The 21737-nt window shown below is 42.2% G+C and overlaps 1 protein-coding gene across 7 annotated transcripts in view; it reads right to left on the bottom strand.

Annotated features, from left to right (window-relative positions):
- Positions 1-21737, bottom strand: part of PCDH11X (protocadherin 11 X-linked) — a gene marked incomplete at both ends in the record, with an annotated part of 1090738 nt that overhangs the window by 599505 nt on the left and 469496 nt on the right. For 5 of the 7 annotated variants that reach the window (XM_079765368.1, XM_079765373.1, XM_079765369.1 and 2 more), the window contains one exon: positions 16386-16463. The exons of the other annotated variants lie outside the window; for them this stretch is intronic. In XM_079765368.1, coding sequence (XP_079621494.1) covers positions 16386-16463 — 78 coding nt within the window. The remainder of the gene's footprint in view (positions 1-16385; positions 16464-21737) is intronic. 7 annotated transcript variants of the gene reach the window in all.

The following is a 21737-nucleotide window of genomic DNA, read 5'->3' as shown; positions in this document are numbered from 1 at the left end:
CAGTTTCGGGGGGGGGGGATAAACTTAGCCATCTGAAAAAATTAGTTAACTAATTTCAACTGTTAAATCATTGATTGCTAGATCGCCTGCTGTTGTCTTTATTGCTAAAAGTCTGTAAAGTGAATTTCAAACTGTTAATGTAAAGTCTTGTGCTTTATTAAAAGTGTGTCTGGGGTGATGGTAGGGGCTGGAAGGAGGGGAGTAAAAGGGGGAATGGGAAATATCTGTAATACTATCAACAATAAAAATATGTTTTAAAAAGTGTGCCCAGAAACTGAGTGTGTTTAAAATATGTTCATAAGGGTCAATTTAAGAAATTCTGGTTATTTGCCTTTTTTATCATTGGAAATTGAGGCTTCTAAGGGCTATTAGTTGGAAATTGTGTTGTTTGATAATTGAATGAGGCATGGAGATACATTTTGAGGGTAAAAGAAAATGGGCTCTAAACCTAGTATTCCTGAAAGTTGTAGAAAGGTTTGTGAAGGGAAACTAAGACAGGGAAGTAAAAACAAGGTAAAATGATGTGGAAAATTTGCAGCCAACTTGTAACTGACAAGTCATTATTTTCCCCAGACAAGGACATGTGAGCAAATAGTAAAAAAAACTCTCCATAACAAAAGAATACACAGGAAGGGAGGGGTAAAGGGAAAAGGGAAAAAGGGCAGTTTTGCTCCCTAAGCAGAGAAGCCAGCAGTCTCAAGGTTTAGCAAGGTAAAGTTGCCAGGTGCTTCTCATGATTTCTGGGAAGGCCACAACAAAGTAAAAGGGGACCTTGAGAATTAATCTGTACCAAAATAAGTCAGCAGAGGAATTTTAGGACCTATGGACAGGAGAGTTTATGACACCTCAGACTCCCACCCAGCCTGCTCTTCAGATTGGCTGTGGGCCGTTCTATACTTCTTAAGCCAGATGTATACTTGAATCAGGTAAGATCACACTGATAATCCTATATAATAAGAGAGGAATATGCTAATTATCCATTAGGCTGTAACATCATGACCAATCTACAAGTGGTGGAGAGCTACAGGAGGGCGGGGCAGCAAGCTAGGAGCTGGGAGAGCTACAGGAGGGCAGGGCAGTGAGCTATGAGCAGTAGAGACCTACCAGTGGCGGTGGGCCACACGCCCCTGAGGCAAATGGCAGCAAGCTACTCATGCATGGATTCAGGCCCAAGGCTACCAGTCCTATATAATAAATAGGTAATATGCAAATTAACCCTTACACCATCACAAGATGGCTGCACCCACCGCAGAGGAGGAGTTCCCATAACACAAGATGGCTGCACCCACAGCAGAGGTGGGGTTCCCGTAACACAAAATGGCTACACCCACAGTGGATGTGGGGTTCCCAAAACGAGTGATCAGCAGGGACCTGATGCTGCATGGTGCTGAGCGGGGCCACGGTACCTCAGGCCACGCCCTTTTTGCCAGTCTGGGGAACCTGAGGCCATGCCCCCTGCCCGGGCGCCAGGCCCAGGGGACCTCAGGCCATGTCCCCCATCCCAGTTGGGCTTGATGGCAAACCTCAAGGTACAACCCCCACCCTGGTGCCCGGCCAGAGGACCTCAGGCTGCACCCTTCGCCCTGGGCTGGAGGACCTGAGACTGCACCCTCTGCCCCTGCACCAGGCTGGGGGATCTCAGGCCGCACCCCCCACCCAGCAGGGCTTGACAGGGGACCTCAGACCACGCCCCCTGTCTGGCTGGGTTTGAAGGGGTACCTCAGGCTGTTCCCCCCACCCAGCGGGGCTTTATGGAGGACCTCAAGGCATGCCCCCAACCCTGGCATGTGCCTGGGGACCTGAGGTTGCACCCCCCACCCAGCAAGGCTTGACAGGGGTGGGGCCGGCCATGTCTGGGTCTCTCCCAATTTGGGTAGTGCCAGCCGGGTCTGGGTCTCGCGTGATTTTGAGGCGTGTGTGGGTGGGCGGGAACTTGACTCTGGGTCCCGCGGTGCACCCCAGGCTCTGACAGGAGGAAGATTTTCATATACATTTTACTAATTTTCTTTCATCTCTGACACTTCTATTATAGAGAAAGGGCAAATACAATATTAAAATGTTTCCTCTAATTAATTCCCTTTTAATGTGCACGGATTTTGTGCACAGGGCTGCTAGTTGAGTATAGTCCTGTAGGTCAGTTCTGTTAGTGGACACGCATTAGCAAACAGTCTTTCCTGCCCTACACAGGAGACTCCTTGTGATGGCCCAAACAACATGGCACTGGTCACCTTTTTATTCTTTTCATCTTTTAAGATGGGTAACTCCTCATCTGCCATGAAGGTCAGCACCCCCCTAGGTTGTATTGAGGAACTGAGACTCATTTGATCCACAAACCCTGAAGAAAAAGTGGCTGATCTTCTTTTGTACTCAAGCTTGGCCTCAATGTAAGCTTGCAGATGGAGAGTCATGGAGCAGTATTAACTATAATACCATCTTGCAATTAGATCTTTTCTGTAAGAGGGAAGAGAAGTGGTCTGAGGTCCCATATGTTCAGGCCTTATTTGCCTGAAGAGACAATCAGAAATTGTGTCAGCCATGCAAAATTGACCCCTCACTCCAGGAAGTATTAACCCAAAGTGGTACCAAGAGAGTCAGAAACCCCTAAGTAGGTGACAGATTCTAGCAGCCTATGGAGTACTCCTGAGCCATCTTTTCCTCCTTATCTAAAACCCCTAGAAGGACCATTCCCAGCTAAACCCAAGGGGAGTTGGCCACCCAGGCCCACAGCTACCCTTTGCCCTCTCCAGGAAGTGGCCAGGGGAGAGTTTGGACCCATTTGGGTCCAGGTGACATTTTCCCTACAGGACTTTAAGACAAATTAAGATTCATTTAGGAACATTCTAAGATGACCCTGACAAGTACATAGATGTTTTTAAGGGATTGACATAAACCTTTGATTTATCATGGGAAGATGTAATGCTTCTCCTGAATCAGACTCTCTTGGGATCAGAAAAGCCGTCAGTCCTAGATGATGCATCTCAGCAATTTGGGGATGAATACTTCTTAGCAAATGCCAGTGGGGTCCCCCATGATCAGATTGATCACTACCTCACCTGCCAACAAGCTGTACCCCAGGAAGACCCTAAATGGCTTGATGATGAGCTGGTAGATTGGAATAGAAAACATTCCCCAACCTGTGTAATATAAGGGTTAAGGAAGTGCTACTCCAAACCCTTGAACTATTCTAAATTGTCAACTATAGGCCAAGGGAAGGATGAGAATCCCTTGACCTTCAAGGACAGACTCAGGGTGACAATAACAAAACTCACCTCTATGTCCCCAGATTCTTCTGAGTGCCAACTCATTTTGAAAGACAAATTTGTTACTCAGTGGGCTCCAGAGATTAGGATAAATTACAAACATTGTCAATTGGCCCTGGGAGTACCTTAGACAACTTCCTGAAAGTAGCTACTATGGTCTTTTACAATTGGGACCAAGAGGAGGCTGAGGAGAGGAAGGTTGCTGCACTCCAGGGCACTAGTGTCATAAGTCGGGGTTCCAGGAGATATGGGTCTCCCACAATTACTTACTACAACTGTGGCCAGCAAAGGCACGTCCAGAGAGACTGCCCGCAGGGAAACAGGAAGACACCCCCTCAGCCCTGTCCCATCTGCAAAGGGAACCACTGGAAGTTGAACTGTCCAAAGGGACGCAGGTCCCCACAGACTGATCCAGAATCTCAGATGGTCCATCAGCAGAACTGATGGAACCCAGGGCCTTCCCACCCAGCTCTGACATGGACTGTCATCTCCACCCAGGAGCCCTGAGTAACCCTGACTGTTTAGGGCAAGGAAATTAATTTCCTCCTTGACACTAGAGCCACCTTCTCTGTTCTCTCCAACCCTGGCCTACTCTCAACCCATAGTGTGGCCCTTAAGGGTGTATCTGGCAAGCCAGTGACTAGGCATTTTTCTCAGCTTTTCAGATGCAATTGCGACAATTTTCTTTTCCTACATAACTTCCTGATTATGACAGAAAACCCGACACCCCTATTGGGTTGAGACATATTGGCTCTTTTTGGTACCACTATATGCATGACACAAGAACAAATACTCTGCCTATCCATTAGTGGAAACTGAAATAGACTCGGAAGTATGAGCCATACAAGGTAAAGTTAGTAGAGAAGTTAAGGTCACCCCTGCTAGGATACATCTCAGGGATTCAGCTTTCTTCCCACATCAGAAACAATAGCCCCTCAAGCCAGAGGCAAGGAAGGGATTACAAGCTGTAATAACCAATTTGAAGGCCCAATGCCTGGTAAAACCTTGTAACAGCCCATGTAACACTCCTATTCTGGTCATTCAGAAGCTCAATGGAGAATGGAGACCTGTTCAAGATCTTAGATTAATAAATGAGGCAGCTATCCCTATACATCCTATGGTTTCTAATCCTTATATTTTATTAGCCCAAACTCCAGAAGATACTGAATGGTTTACTATATTAGACCTCAAGGATGACTTCTTTGGTATACCATTACAACCTGACTCACAGTTCCTTTTAGCATTTGAAAATTCCTCAGATCAGTCCACCCAGTTTACCTGGACTATTTTACTCCAGGACTTTAGAGATAGCCCTCATCTGTTTGGTCAAGTCTTAACTCAGGATTTATGTCAATTTGACTACCCACAGACCAAAGTACACAGACGTCACTAGATTCACTGGCTCACATGATTCTAGATCATAGAAGAACTGTAGACTACCTCCTCACTGGGCAGGGAGGCATATGTACTATTGCCAATACTTCCTACTGTATATATGTCAACAACCCTTTTGAAGTAGAAACTAGAACACAAAATATCCTTAAACATGCTGTGTAGATAAGGGAACAAACACGACGTTCTCTATCTCCTAAAATTTAGGCCCAAATTCGTGTTATACGTCCCTTGTTAACCTCATTGTTTTTACTCCTTTTAGGACTGCTGGCCTGCCTGTTCCTAACATTATTGTTTGGCTCTTGTATACTCAGTGTCTAACTCAATTCATACTCTCTCACCTAGAATCCATCAAACTACAAATTGTCATGGAAACGGAACGCTGAAGGACATCTCTCATGTTCCATGTTCCCTTAGATTATTTGCCTCCTATGGAGCCCTGACAGCCCCTACTACATCTCTCTTCAGCACAAAGTAGCCAGAGTGGTTATCACCACTATTCTCAACTGCAGTTGGAGGTCCCTAAATCAGAGGTGGAAATGAAGAGACAGAAGGAAGCCAGGTAGTCAGGGATAGGACCATGGCGGGGGGTAGAAATGGGGAACAAAGCTAGTGGGAGTTGCTAAGGCAATCCGGCTGTGTGGGGAAAGAAGGGTGCTAACAAGAGATCTGAGCTTAAAAATGTATGGATGCAACCGAAACCGGTTTGGCTCAGTGGATAGAGTGACTGAAAGGTCCCAGGTTCGATTCCAGTCAAGGGCATGTACCTTGGTTGCAGGCACATCCCCAGTAGGGGGTGTGCAGGAGGCAGCTGGTCGATGTTTCTTTCTCATCGATGTTTCTAGCTCTCTACCCCTCTCCCTTCCTCCCTGTAAAAAATCAATAAAATATATTTTTAAAAAATGCATGGATGTTGAAGCAGTAAAACTGTCATTATTAGCAGATGACATGATATTGTACATAGAAAACCCAAAGACTCCATAAAAAAACTACTAGACTTAATAAATAAATTCGGCAATGTAGCAAGATATAAAATTAATACCCAGAAATCTATAACTTTTTTATATGCCAACAATGAACTCACAGAAAGAGAAACTAAAAAAACAATACCATTTACCATCTTGCAAAAAAGCAAGATACCTAGGAATAAACTTAACTAAGGAGGTAAAAGACCTGTACTTGGAAAACTACAGGACGTTGAAAAAAGAGACAGAGGAAGACACAAACAAATGGAAGAGCATACCATGTGCATGGATTGGTAGAATCAACATCATTAAAATGTCCATAATACCCAAAGCAATCTATAGATTCAATGCAATTCCCATTAAAATACCAAGGGCATATTCACCGAACTAGTACAAACTCCAAAAATTCATACAGAATAAAAAAGACCCTGAATAGCCACAGCAATCGTTAGAAAGAAGAACAAAGTTGGAGGAATCAAAATACCAGATACCAAGCTATATTACAAAGCCACTTTTCTCAAATCTGCCTGGTACTGGCACAAGAATAGATACATAGACCAATGGAACAAAACAGAGATCCCATAAATCAACCAAGAAATTATGCTCAATTAATATCTGACAAAGGAGGCAAGATCATACAATGGAGTTAAGACAATCTCTTCAATAAATGGTGTTGGGAAAATTTGACAGATACATGCAAAAAAGTGAAAATAGACCACCAACTTACACCATACACAAAAATGAACTCAAAATTAATAAAAGACTTAAATGTAAGATGTAAGACTGGAAACCATAAATATCTTAAAGAATCCACAGGCAGCAAAATATCAGACATATATCATAGCAGCATCTTTACTGATACAGCTCCTAGGACAATGGAAACTAGGGAGCAAATAAACAAATGGGACTAAATCAAAATAAAAAGCTTCTGCACAGCAAAATATATCATCAACAAAACAACAAGAGAGCATACTTAATGGGAGAACATATTTGCCAATGTTATATCTGATAAGGGTTTAATTTCCAAAATTTATAGGGAACTGATATAACTTAACAAAAGGAAGATAAACCATCTAATAAAAAAATGGGCAAAGGACCTAAATAGACACTTTTAAAAAGAGGACATACATAAGGCCAACAGACATATGAAAACATGCTCAAAGTCACTAATCATCTGAGAAATGCAAATCAAAACGACATTGAGGTACTATCTCACACCTGTCAGAATGGCTATCATCAACAAATCAACAAATAACAAGTGCTGGTGAGGATGTGGAGAAAAAGGAACCCTTGTGCACTTCTGCTGGGAATGCAGCCTGGTCCAGCCATTGTGGAAAACAGTATAGAGTTTCCTCAAAAAGTTAAAAATGGAACTCCCATTTGACCCTGTAATCTCACTTCTAGGAATATATCCCAAGAAGTCAGAAACATCAATCAGAAAAGATATATGCACCCCTATGTTCATAGCAGCACAGCACAATTTACAATAGCTAAGATTTGGAAACAACCTAAGTGCCCATCAGCAGATGAATGGATTAAAAAACTCTGGTACATCTACACAATGCAATATCACACTGCTGTAAAAAATAAGGAACTCTTACCATTTGCAACAGCATGGATGGATGTGGAGAGCATTATGCTAAGTGAAATAAGCTAGTCGGAGAAAGATAAATATCACATGATCTCTCATTTCTGAACTATAATGAACAACATGAACTGATGAACAAAAATTGATTCAGAGACAGGAAATGTATCAAACAGACCGTCAAACTTCAGAGGGGAGGCAGGGTAGGGTGCGGGTAGTAAGAGATCAACCACAGGACTTATATGCATTCATATAAGCATAACCAATGGACACAGATAGTAGGTGGGTGAGTTCATGTGCTAGGGGGTGGAAAAGACCAGGGAGAGGTCAATGGGGGAAAAAGGAGACATATGTAATACTTTAAGCAAATAATTTAAATACAAAATATAAAAGAAACAAAAGTAACATATATACATACATATATATATATATACACATACACACACACACACACACTAAGTGGTCAGATTATTATTATCTCTGAATGCATAATAATCTGGCCACTCAGTGTATATCCTATATAATAAATGGCTAATATGCAAATTGTCTCCTCAACCAGGAGTTTGACCAGCAGGCAGGCCAGCCAACCGCCCATGTCCCCTCCCCCTGGCCAGGCTGGCTGGACCCCACTTATGCACAAATTCATGCACCGTGCCTCTAATATATATTACTAAGGCAGGCAGCTTGCAGATAACCAACCACAAAACAGCAAGACAGTGAGGCATATAACTAATCCCAAGGATGTTACTAAGGCAGATTTTTTTTTAAAGAACCTATCCAAAGCCAGCAATGCATGTATCTACCCCTAGACAAAGAAGCACATTCTCTTCTCTCTCTGGCACATTTGAGTATGGGTTCCTGGTTCTCCTATGGCAAGAGATATACTCCCCTGTACCCACGTGGCTAATGGCCATGTGGGAATCCACACATGAACTGATGGACTTTAATTAGCTTGGATGCTTAACTACACCAAGTTGCAACATGGAACAGAAGCTCTGGACACTGGCCTGCTTTTAGAACCCCAGTTGCACCTTTTATAGGCCTGGCTTCTCTCAATGAACTTTGCTTCTGCTAAATGTTTTGTCTGCAAATTCATTCATTGATTTTGTGAGACAACGACTTCAGACCTAACCAACACATTTTGGTCTCAATTATATCATACTCCATTTAGTAAAAATACATTCAGAAGTAACTAGCTAGATAAAATATATTGTTGATAGATCGTCTTTTATACAGATGCAACGCTATTACATAACAATGTCTAATTCAAAATGACTTTTAAGTATTCCAGTCATACCTACTGTCACACTGGCTGTTCAGATTTTTGGACTTTAAAGTAAATATTTTAAAATTGTGTACTTTTTCTCAAAACCACATTCCAAAGACTATCATGACCTCTCAATCAAGGATTTAGATGTAGATTGTATCACTTTGTATACTACATCCTCTCCATTTTTCTTGAGACTGAATCAGAATTAAAAGACTTGAAAATCAGTTGGAAATTTAGCCAAACTTCGCTAATTAAGACTTGAGGAATTTAAAACTTGTAACAATTTGTATAATTCATGGATTTGAATATACCTTTTTAAAATTAATCATTTCTTCTCACTGTGCATATATTAATTTTGTAATTCTTCCTATAAAGCCTAAATAAATGCTGTAAAGTATTATAGAATGTTATCATTGTTGAACACATGACTTTTATGAATTTCAGAAGCACACATGAAATGATAAATAATACACATGTGATTTTCTTTTCATTCCATTTGGGTTGTTTTTCTAATACTGTTGATATGTATCTATCTATAATTCTCAAATTCTACCCTTTTGTACAAATAAAATACATTTTAAAATAATAGGGTAGAATAAAATTTATAGATGTTAGTTTGAAACCCAAGGGATCAGATTTAGGACCTATACTTTATTAACAACATTAATTTAATCAGTTATGTTATAACAATAGCACATGAATGTTTAGACATTGGTCTCTTCAGTATCTTTTTAAAATCTGCTTAAGGCCTTTACTAAGAAAACAGATTTGATTGTATTTGTTAGTAACATTTTGAGCTGTCCTGACTGAAATAAGTAAAAGTGCATTCTTCAAAATACCTTATTTTAATTTCAAACTGGTTTCCCCCTGAATTAATGTTTTAATGAGACTTTACTAAAAGTCACATAATTGTAATAAAACAAATTGCTTCATATTATGCTGTTAAAAAACAAAATTCAATGCAGTAAATTTGAAGATCTAATTTGCTTTATTAAGAAATTCATGAATCAGGTAGCATCCCATATAGCAATTAGAAGGTGAAACTGTGGGTCATGATTTAATACATAATTTTTATTTACTATGCAGCCCCAGCACTCTATTAAATTTCTTTACAGTATGCCCTATTAGCTCTGACCCTTTCTCTTACTAGTAATTACTAGTAACTCTTGAGGCAGCCAGAAAAAATATCCATGCCTTGACTAAGGGTCACAAGGTATGGGTTTCTGTGAAGCTAAAGATAACATCATAGCCGAAGTTGGGTTACAGCTCCTGAGCTCTAAAGGAGAATAGCCCTGGCAAAGTCCCAATGAAATCAGACTGAGGGAAGCCAAGCTGAACTCTACTTGAAATAATTTACTGCCCTTACCTCACTCTTGACCAATCAGCAAGATTCACATCTCCAAACTTCTTACTCATGATGACTCATGATTTTGCTCTCCAAAACCCCTAGTCTGAAAACCAAGCTTTTGAACATGAGCTTCCCTTTCTCCTGGGTGGTGGAATCCTATCTAATAAAAGAGTAATATGCAAATTAACCATCACTCCGCTACACCAGTAATCCACGCCCACCAGCCAATCAGGAGTGAGTATGAAAATTAACCTAAGATGGCTGCGGCCACGGAGAGAGCAGGAGAGAGACTAGGGTTTTCCCAGCAATGGAGGAAGCCAAGCTTTCCATACACCCTGGCTGGCCCAGGCCTCCGCTTAAGGCTACAAAGTTTCAATTATAGAAGTTAAATAAATCCCAACAGAAATGGTTGCCACCAGAGAGTGAGCAAAAGGCTTGCCTCCACTCTAGGCTACAAAGTTTCAATTGTAGAAGATAAATAAATCCCAGATACCAGGGCCTCCACTTGGGTCACTGTGGGGCGTGGCCAGCCTGCAAACCACCACAGGCCACTCGCCCAGGCCGCCCCATGCCCCAAAGGAACCCCCAACCAGATCCGGGACACCCTTCAGGGCAAACCAGGTGACCCCCACCCATGCACCAGGCCTCTATCTTATCTAATAAAAGACAAATATGCAATTGACCATCACTCCAACACACATGATGGGTGCCCCGATGTGGTCAAAGATCCTGCCCCCATGTGGACACAAGATGGCCACCATAAGATGGCCAGCAGGGGAGGGCAGTTGGGAATGACCAGGCCAGCAGAGGAGGGAAGTTGGGGGTGACCGGGCCTGCAGGGTAAGGCAGTTGGGGGGCACCCAGACCTGCATGGGAGAGAAGTATGGGGGAACCAGGCCTGCAGAGGAGGGCAGTTAGGGGCAAACAGGCTGGCAGGGGAGCAGTTAGGCATCAATTAGGCTGGCAGGGGAGTGGTTAGGGGGTGATTAGGCAAGCAGGCAGAAGCGTTTACGGGCAATCAGCATGGCAGGCAGGCGAGCAGTTCGGATCCAGCAGTACTGGATTGTTAGAGGGGTGTCCGACTGACCATTTAGGCCTGATCCCACAGACCGAGTGAGCAGAAGACTTGCCTCCGCTCCAGGCTACAAAGTTGGGGGTGACCGGGCCTGCAGGGAAGGGGCAGTTGTGGGCAAATTTTGTGCACCGGGGCTCTAGTCCTATATAATAAAAGAGTGATATGCAAATTGACCATACCTCAACTACACCCACAAGCCACGCCCACCAGCCATGCCCACCAGCCAATCAGGAGCAGATATGCAAATAAACCCAACCAAGATGGCTGTGGCCACGGAGAGCAGGAGGGAGACTTGGGTATCCCCAGAAATAGAGGAAGCCAAGCTTTCTGCCTGCCCTTGCCAACCCAGGCTTCCACTCAATGCTACAAAGTTCCAATGATAGAAGATAAATAAATCCCAACAAAAATGGTGGCTGCCACAGAGCTGGAGAGAGCAGGAAGCTAGGTTTGCCCCCGGCAATTGAGGAAGCCAAGCTTCTGCAGCCCTGGCTGGCCTAGGCCTCCACTCCAGGCTACAAAATTTCAATTATAGAAGATAAATAAATCCCAACAGAAATGGCTGCTGCCACAGAGCAAGCAGAAGGCTTGCCTCCGCTCCAGGCTACACGGTTTCAATTGTAGAAGATATATAAATCCCAGATATCAGGGCCTCCGCTTGGGTCACTGGGGGGCTTGGCCAGCCTTCAATCCACCACAGGCCCCTCGCCCAGGCCGCCCCATGCCCCAAGGGTACCCCCACATTGATCTGGGACACCCTTCAGGGCAAACCAGGTGGCCCACACCCATGCACCAGGCCTCTATCCTATCTAATAAAAGAGTAATATGAAGATTGACCATCACTCCAACACACAAGATGGGTGCCCCCAAGTGGTCAAAGATCCTGCCCCCATGTGGACACAAGATGGCCACCACAAGATGGCCAACAGGAGTGGGCAGTTGGGAGGGACCAGGCCTGCAAGGGAGGGAAGTTGGGGGCAATCAAGCCTGCAGGGGAGGGCAGTTAGGGATGGCCAGGCCGGCAGAGGAGGGAAGTTGGGGGTGACTGGGCCTGCAGGGAAGGGCAGTTTGGGGGAACCCAGGCCTGCAAGGGAGGGCAGTTAGGGGTGACCAGGCCTGAAGGAGAGGGCATTTAGGGCCAAACAGGCTGGCAGGGGAGCAGTTAGACATCAATCAGGCTGCCAGGGTTGTGGTTAGGGGGTGACCAGGCTGGCAGGCAGAAGCGGTTAAAGGCAATCAGGGGCAATCCCACCGGTATCAGGCCTCAATGGGCAGTCGGACATCCCTCGAGGGGTCCCAGATTGGAAAGGGTGCAAGCTGGGCTGAGGGACACCCCCGCCCCTGTTGACAAATTACGTGCACTGAGCCTCTAGTTCATAATAAATAGCCAATCTTCCTCCACTGCAATTCTAGGTTTTTATCATTGGGCTCTGCTAGTGCCAGCTTGACAATTACTTTCTAGTCAATAACAAAGGGCTCTCCAAGGGGTTGTACAAAATGGAAGGTTTTAATAGGAAAAAGGGTGAAGCAAAGGCACTATTAACAAAAGAAAATAATCATTTTTTGTCTGGGGCCGTGGTTGGCAAACTGTGGTTCACAAGCCACATGCAGCTCTTTGGCCCCTTAAGTGTGGCTCCTCCACAAAATACCATGGTCTGGGCGAGTCTATTTTGAAGAAGTGGCATTAGAAGAAGTTCAAGTTTAATGTTATCCCCATTACCTATAATAGTACCTCGCACCCTTGGGAATCAATAAAAAATCATTTTTTTGGTGCTTGGAGACAAAGGTAACACATTTCTTGATATTTTAGAATTACAACAGCATAATATATAATTATCCCAAACAAACTTAGAAACTAATTCTTTGAATGTCTGGCAGCAATTTAAAAAGGACATGAAAGGATTTAATCCCTTCCACTGTGTAGAGGGCTCCCTGGGAAGGCACCTGAGCATTCTATATTGGCCCTTCTTGCACTTTTGGCCAAGAGGGACCCTCTTCTCACAATCCAATTGCCCACAGCTGTTGCCTGAGCTTTCTGTTTATGCCGAGGTTTAAGCCTCATGATGGCTGGTGCCATGGATCTGTCTCTCGCCCAGTGGGGTGAGCTGGGCACTCCCTGGAGAAGAAACCCGGGTTCCCCAAGATATGTGATCAGTGCTGGGGCCTCGCCAGCAGGCGAGGGGATCCCAAGGCAGGTGCTTGGCATGGAGGCCACGGGGGCATAGGCTACCAAGGAGACAAAACTGAACCTCACGTCACCCTGCTTGTCCCTGGAGGATGGCTGTTTAGCCAGAGACGGGTAAGATTCCTCAAGGAAGGAACAACCTAAGACAGGCACAGTCGCAGAGGGGCCATCAGGAGAGAATTTGGGGATCAACAGAGGTGGGGCACAGACCCTCACCCCCCTAACTTTGCAGGGGCCTGAACCCTCACCTCTTCTGAGGGAGGTCTCCTGCCCCCATGGCTGCTTAGCTTCTCATGCCAAGCTCAAATCGGGACCCAGGTAACAGACATAGACTTAGCCAATAGCAGCTGCCCTCTCACTGCAACAAGACTTGTTTGAGTTGTCTTGTACCCATGGTGTGGGGAAGTGGGTTTTTGATATCTAAACCCAGCATAGCACCAGGAATGCTCAGGGCCTACTCAAGAAGGCAAACAGTCCTTTACACTAATATTTACAGGGTAAAATAAGATTGTTGTTAGAGTAATAAATTTTACAGTAAAATAGTAGTCAAGTTTTCAGGCTAATTTAAATTGGCTAATTGAAATAAGCGAATATTCTAGAAAAATTAATTGTACTGGACAAAAAGCTGTTCCTAAAGTGTTAACTAAAATTTTTATTGTTAATTTATCGCATGGTAAAATTGCATAACATGTAATGAACCCAAAGCAGTCATATTTTAGTGCAAAAAAATTTAAAATTTAAAAGCTATCAAGACTACATTATAAAATTTCCAAAAGCCTCCTAATATTTAAATAAAAAAAGGGGGGATAGTAGAAGAATATCATGTAAGGAAAAATATCCTGTAAGTAAATTACATCTAGAAAATTTTTACTTTAGAAAATTAACTTTCATTTGTAATGCTATCAGCAAGACACCCATGTAAAACATACATGGTGTCAAAACAAGCCAAAGGAAAATCATTTGGGTAAAAAATTAAAAAAAGGATCACAAGTCAAATTTATAGAAAAGATTCCTTTATTAACTTTTGGTCGAGAATATGTTTGTATATTTTCAGAAAACAACTCTGAGACCATGTGGATTCCTGCAACAGAGAGGAATTGACAGGACTACTTCAGCCATGAAGACAGAAAAGAAACAGTCCAAAGATGGAAGTCGCTGTCGGTGCCTTGCCATACTAGCAGTCAGCAGCTGTGCGTCACTGCAGGTTTCCCAGGAGCAAACCAGAGAGGGTCGGACCTACATTATCACCATTTGTCCACCATCCAGAACTGAAATATCATTGCTGACATGTACACATAAGGAACTGTTTGACATTGAAATTGGGATGCAAAAGAACTGTTGGCCCAGAAAGAAACTCACTACAGACTGATTCATTTGCTTCTCAGCATAACCATTATTGCTTGTCTCATTTTTGGTTCTTATAAGTGTATTTCTAGTAGCACATTATCTCACTCATCTAGGGGAAATGATGAACAACATAGACTGATGAACAAGAAGAGACCCGGAGACAAGGAAGCATAGATCAGACTATCGGACCTCAGAGGGAAGGTAGGCGAGGGTGGGGATAAGGGGGAGAGATCAACCAAAGGACATGTGTGCATGCATATGAGCCTAACCAGTGGTCACAGACAACAGGGGGGTGGGGGCATATGTGGGGAGGGGTTTGGGATGAGAAGGGGGGATGAGGACAAATATGTGATACCTTAATCAATAAAGAAATAAAATAAAAATAAATTTAAAAATTGGCTCTCAAAAGAAATTTCAATCATTGTACTGTTGATATTTGGCTCTGTTGACTAATGAGTTTGCTGACCACTGGTCTGAGGCATCTTATCTCTGGGGGAAGGGAAAATGTTTTTTATCATGCAGATTGTCTCTTGTTTCTATGGGGGATGGAGAGGGTACAACATGACAGATTAGTTTACTGGTGCTTGACCAGAAAATTCCAGACTGGTTGATTAATATTGTTTCTTGGACTGTAATTAGATCAGGTATTAAATCTAGGTTTAGCATCATGGGATTTCAGCATGAATGGTGGCATTTTTATCATCATAATTAGCTAGTTTATTAATAATAGTAATCGGAAGAGAGCAAAGGGGAGGCCAGACATTATAAGCATGGTCACCTGGGAAGCTTCACCAGGAAGTTACAGCTTCACACACTATTGTTCCTCAAAGGGGATTAACACCACTTTCTTCCCCCATTTGGTACTGGATTGTTGGGAGGAGAAGGGAAAGATAGGCAAATATGAAGTGAAGTGGGGGTGATGCAGGGAAGATGCTTGCCTGTCAGTCAGTCTGGGGAATAATGATTTGGCTATACAGTGGACCCCATCAGAAACAAGTGAAATCTTGGAAAGTTAAAATGCCTAAACAAAGAGTTTTCTATCTCTTGTTTTACACTTATTGCTCTCTTGCTCTGTGCATGGCCCATGGCCATGCAAACCCCACACACAAAGGACTGCACTGTGAATATAAGCTAAGGTAGCCGATGCTAGACTGGACTTGACTTCAATATGGAACAGAAATTCTGGGCAGTGGCCTTAATTCTGGCTCTGCTGAAGACAAGATTTCACTTCTTCCATGGTGAGATGGATGGAGATGGGACATTAGAGGGTAACCCCTTAATTTTACATCATCAATAAAGCTTTCCACAAAGCCCCATCCTACTGTGGGGGCCTGCAGAAATTCTTTTCCTCATGGCTCCCCATGAACTCCACTTCCACTGACAACAGTTTGGGCCTGTGCTTTCCTCTTTAAAAAGGCTAAACCTTAAATTTAAGTAATATTATAAATCACAAGTTCTCAACTTTTTTCAATATACAACCTCAGAAGTAAAAAACATGAATGGAATAAATAATAATTTAGAATATATTTTTTGAGTAATACTTACACAAATTAACTCCATTATTATCATCAAACCATACTAGAAAAAATATGTACTTACTGTCATATTGTCACTTTAGATTCAAGCACAAAACCACCTAGTAAAATGTCATAGAAAACACATTGAGAAACACAGATTAAGAATATTTCTTATAATTCAAGGCCCTGGCCAGGTAGCTCAGTTGGTTAGAGCATCGTCTGATATGTCAAGATTGTGGGTTTGATCCCTGGTCAGGCCACATACAAAAATCAACCAATGAATGCATAGCTAAGTGGAATAACAAATTGATCTCTCTCTCTCTCTTAAAAAGTCAATCCAAAAATTATAAAATCAGTGAATAAAATTAAAAAAATGTTTCTTATACATTCATAAAAATCAATTAAATAGAATAAAGAGCAACTATCAAGTCTTGCCCTTCATACCTGTGGTTGAGGATGCACCCAGACCTCCACTGTTGTCTCTTTCATGGGGGTGTGAGATCTTACAACCTCCTTCATTGGCTTTGAAAGGAAAAAAAAAATAGAAATGTTTTTAAGTGGTTGGTTAAGAATAAAAAAACATAGTGCATTGCACACATTCATAAAATATAGTTAAATAATCCCTAGGTAAATATATTTTTCTAGGTAACATATTTATTAAGAATTTACAATGTGATAGGCACAGCTCTAGGTACTGAAAATAAAAAAAAAATAATAGTTTTCTCATTGAGTTTACATTTCAGTGTTATATTTTAGAGTTCAATTAGACATATGAATGGAATTATAAAAAAGAATTTAAACTATTTAAGTGGTTGAAATATAAGCTGGAGGAGCTTTCAATCCAATGCTTTTACAAGTCAATTGCTTTAATAGCTTGTATTTGGGGATTCACTATTGTCTGAAATTTAAATCTATTCTTTGTGTGCCACCACATCACAAATTTGCTATAATGTAAAGATATTTAATAAATGTTACAAATGCTAATAAATTTATGAGCTGATCCACAGATCAAAACCTACCAACTTAGAATAATTATCAAGGTCTTGAAAAGATTATATCTGTATCCATTTAATTTTTCTCAGGACATAGAATATATTTTCTGTCTTTAAAATATTGAATGTATACTATAACATTTTCTACATATGTGATTTTCATATACAGCATAAAGCATTTGGTATCTATATATATAAGAGGCTAATATGCTAATTGTCCATCTGACCGGTCGCTATGACACACACTGACCACCAGGGGGCAGATGCTCAACGCAGGAGCTGCCATGACATGCACTGGCCATTTACAAAGAAATGGCACCACAAACCTGGCACTGAAAAAGCAATACTCGGCTTCCCCCAAGTGGGACACAGGCCCTGCCACCACCGTGGAGAAACAGCCCTACAAATCACAGCGGATGCTGCCAAGACCCCATGGCACAAAATGTAGCCCACAGCCCAGCCCAGCCCAGAAACGGTCGCTGTGGGCACTGGGTAATGATGTCACATAGCAACACCCTGCTTCTTCTCCCTAGTGACTAGCCTGCTTGGAGTTTCTTCAGCCCAGGAACACAACTTGCTTTATAGCCAGGTGCAAATATTTCACACTTTAACCAAATGTCTGTGAAGCATTTTCCCGTGCCTCATCTCATTTGATCCTCACAGAAATTCTGGAGTAGGTAGATAGAAGACTCAGTGGAATCCTATTTTCTTTTCATTATCCAGAAAATGGAGACTTAGAAAGTTTAGAAACTTGACCCGGCTGAAAAGAAGTCAGAAATGGTGGACCTTGAAAATGACATCAGGTTTTCTCACTTTGCAGAATATAGTCAAACACTGCTGCAGTTAAATATTTTACCCTTTGTTCTCCCTGTGTGATCTACAATAATAATCTGCTTCGTGTTGATATTAAGGTAATCGGTGTGTTGCTGACAATTACCTTAAAGAGAAGTTGGGGTGCTTTACTGGGTTGGAAAAGGTTTGGCTACATCAGAAAGCAGGTCTAATTAAGCAAGTTTATTCTATATCTATAAAAGACTATGTTGACTCAGGCATGTGCTATACATATAAAGCTATCACTGGCGCCAAGCACACACATGTGTTAGGATATGTCATTGTTGATCATAAACTTGGTAGACACTTCTATTATAGAGAAGGGCAAATAGCGATATTAAAATATTTCTTCTAATTAATTTCCTCTCAATGTGCATGAATCCCTTCACGAGGCCACTAATATATTATAAATTGACTAGAGGCCTGGTGTACGAAATTCATGCACGGGGCCTGGGGGAATGTCCCTCAGCTCAGCCTGCACACTCTCCAATCTGGGAACACTCGAGGGATGTCCAACTGCCCTCTCACAATCCAGGACTGCTGGCTCCCAACTGCTCACTTGCATGCCATCCTGATTGCCCCTAACCACTTCTGCCTGCCAGCCTGATCACCCCCTAACCACTCCCCTGCCAGCCTGATTGATGTCTAACTGCTCCCCTGCCAACCTGTTTGCCTCCAACTTCCCTCCTCTGCTGGCCTGGTAACCCCTAACTTCCCTCCCCTGCAGGCTTGATCGCCCCCAACTGCTCTCCCTTCCAGGCCTGGTCCCTCCCAACTGCCCTCACCTGTTGGCCTGGTCGCCCACAACTGCCCTCCCTTGCAGGCCTGGTCCCTCCCAACTGGCCTCCCCCGCTGGCCATCTTGTGGCGGCGATCTTGTGTCCACATGGGGGCAGGATCTTTGACCACATAGGGGCACCCATCTTGTGTGTTAGAGTGCTGGTCAATCTGCATATTATCTTTTTTTTTTTTAATATATTTTATTGATTTTTTACAGAGAGGAAAAGAGAGGGATAGAGAGTTAGAAACATCGATGAGAGAGAAACATCGATCAGCTGCCTCTTGCACACTCCCAACTGGGTATGTGCCCTCAACCAAGGTACATGCCCTTGACCGGAATCGAACCTGGGACCCTTGATTCCATAGGCCGACGCTCTATCCACTGAGCCAAACTGGTTTCAGCTGCATATTACTCTTTTATTAGATAGGATAGAGGCCTGGTGCACAGGTGGGGGCCAGCTGGTTTGCCCTGAAGGATGTCCCGGATCAGGGTGGGGGTTCCCTTGGGGCATGGGACAGCCTGGGCAAGGGGCCTGTGGTGGTTTGCAGGCCGGCCACGCCCCCTGGTGACCCAAGTGGAGGCCCTGGTATCTGGGATTTATATATCTTCTACAATTGAAACTTTGTAGCCTGGAGTGGAGCCAAGCCTTCTGCTTGCTCTGTGGAGGCAGCCATTTCTGTTGGGATTTATGTATCTTCTATAATTGAAACTTTGTAGCCTTAAGTGGAGGCCTGGGCCAGCCAGGGTGTGTGGAAAGCTTGGCTTCCTCCATCGCCGGGGGCAACCCAAGCCTCCTGCTATCTACAGCTCCGTGGCTGCCGCCATTTCTGTTGGGATTTGTTTATCTTTTATAATTGAAACTTTGTAGCCTTAAGCGGAGGCCTGAGCCAGCCAGGGTGTGTGGAAAGCTTGGCTTCCTCCATCGCCAGGGAAACTCAAGCCTCCCTCCTGCTCTCTCAGTGGCCGTAGCCATCTTGGCTGTGTTAATTTGCATACTTGATCCTGATTGGCTGTTGGGCATGGCTTCTGGGTATAGTGAAGTGATGCTTAATTTGCATATTGTTCTTTTATTAGATAGGATATATGAAAGGAAGATATTTTTCAAGGAAGCCAAAAAAAACCCAACTCAGTGATTGTTGGAAGCTTTCTTGTTATAATAAGCATGGTTGAGTGGTAGTGACAGAGATCTTATGTCTCTTAGGGCCGTGGTTGGCAAACTGCGGCCTGCAGGCCACATGCAGCTCTTTGGCCCCTTGAGTGTGGCTCTTCCACAAAATACCACAGCCTGGGCGAGTCTATTTTGAAAAAGTGGAGTTAGAAGAAGTTTAAGTTTAAAAAATTTGGCTCTCAAAAGAAATTTCAATCGTTGTACTGTTGATATTTGGCTCTGTTGACTAATGAGTTTGCTGACCACTGTCTTAGGACATCATACTGTTGTTTGGTATACTACAATTTACACCTATGTAAGGTCTGAAAAGGACCAAAATGTACCACTGCAAAACTTGTCTTTTCATATAAGAATTATTTGAGGCTGATTATTTTGAAGAATTAGCAGACATATAAAAATCTCTGAAATCCACTGGAAGTTACCCTTTTGTAAAGCATATTTCCAGTTTAATAGGAACATTTCCTTTTGTAAAGGTGTTTCCATCTCTGTTTCAGTAAGATAAGGATGGTTAAGTCTCTAGAAAGTCTTATCAATGGAGAAGGAAGCAGACTTATACCTACATAACAACCCTACTCTTATTTAAGGTGTTTTTCAGTATAGCTTTCCATAACTGGATCCCCCCATTCCCAAAATTTTCTTTTGTCATTAGTTAGAGATAATATTTAAGATGATGGCTTGGGCTATTCAGGGAGCTACTCAGTTTTTCTGGGTTTCCCACAAATACAGGAAATATACTTGTTATTCAATTTATGTGTTGTTGTTTTTTCCTCTTAATCTGTCTTTTATCACAGGGGTCTCAGCCAAGAGACCTAGAAGAGTAGAAGGGAAATTATTTTCCTCCCCTAAAGTGTCAAGTGCCCACATCTATAGTTTTGCCATCACCGTTTATTTTATTTTATTACTAATGAATACCCATGATCTGAAATCAAGAAAATAAGAGATGGTCAGATTTGGAACATCACATTTTTAAGTCCCAGTTAAGCAAAATTTATTTTGTTATCAAATTAAATGTCAAGTTGCATTTATTATACAGTGACACTATATCTGTGACAAAATGAATATAAAACATATTGAAGTGAACAGACCAAGCACTCATCACAATATTCCAACTCACAATAAAGCAACAGTTAGAAGAATTAGAAAATTAAAATGGAACATCTCATCACAGCAGAATTTCTTTACAAAAACAAGAAAAGAAAGCTGTGACCAAAATAAGTCTCTAAAAATATTATTGGTTAGCCATTCAGAAAAAAAAAATTCACTAATGGTGAATTCATTAAATTATGTTTGCTTATAACAGCCAAAGAAAATGTGCTGAGAAAAACTAAATTTAAGGCTATCATCCTTTCAACAAGTATAGTTACTCAAAAATTCAAGGACATTGACAGCTACATTGATACTGAATTAAAACCAAAACGAAGGCAAATGACTTTGAATGGTTTTCCTTGTCTTCATGATTTAATAGATATTATAACAATGCTTAGTTGTTGTTATTTACTTGATAAAACAATGCCAGGTTTGAAATTACTAAAGAATTAGACTGTATGAAAAGAATAGAAGAGAATTAGAACAGGATATGAAAGGATGAGATGGGATAGGATTGGCTAGGCTAGGATAGGATAGGATAGGATAGGATAGGATAGGATAGGATAGGATAGTCTGGAACAGAAAAGGGAAGGGATAATATTTTTAAAAATTTGAGAAAACAGTAATTCAGTAAAATCTGAAGTGGGATTTGCTAAGAAGTGTTACAGCTAATGGTGGGTAAAATATATGTGGCACGGAAAAGAGTTCAGTTGGACAAATTTACAAAATTTAGGAAATGTAAGATATTCAAAGCCTATGGTTATTTATTGTATTATTCAAGAGCCCATACACTGTGGAAAATATCTGAGTCTATCATGTTATTGAATTTCTTACACTATTGTTAATAACATGATTGTAATTCTGTAAACTTTTGCAATAAAAAAAGTTATATATCCAGACATTCCTGAACACACAAGCAGTTGGATGGTTTAGCTGTGA

The sequence above is a fragment of the Cnephaeus nilssonii genome (assembly GCF_951640355.1).
Source record: "Cnephaeus nilssonii genome assembly, chromosome: X".
In the NCBI taxonomy this organism is placed as follows: domain Eukaryota; kingdom Metazoa; phylum Chordata; class Mammalia; order Chiroptera; family Vespertilionidae; genus Cnephaeus; species Cnephaeus nilssonii.
Note: the sequence above shows the minus strand (reverse complement) of the source record. Positions and strands in the feature narration are given on the sequence as shown.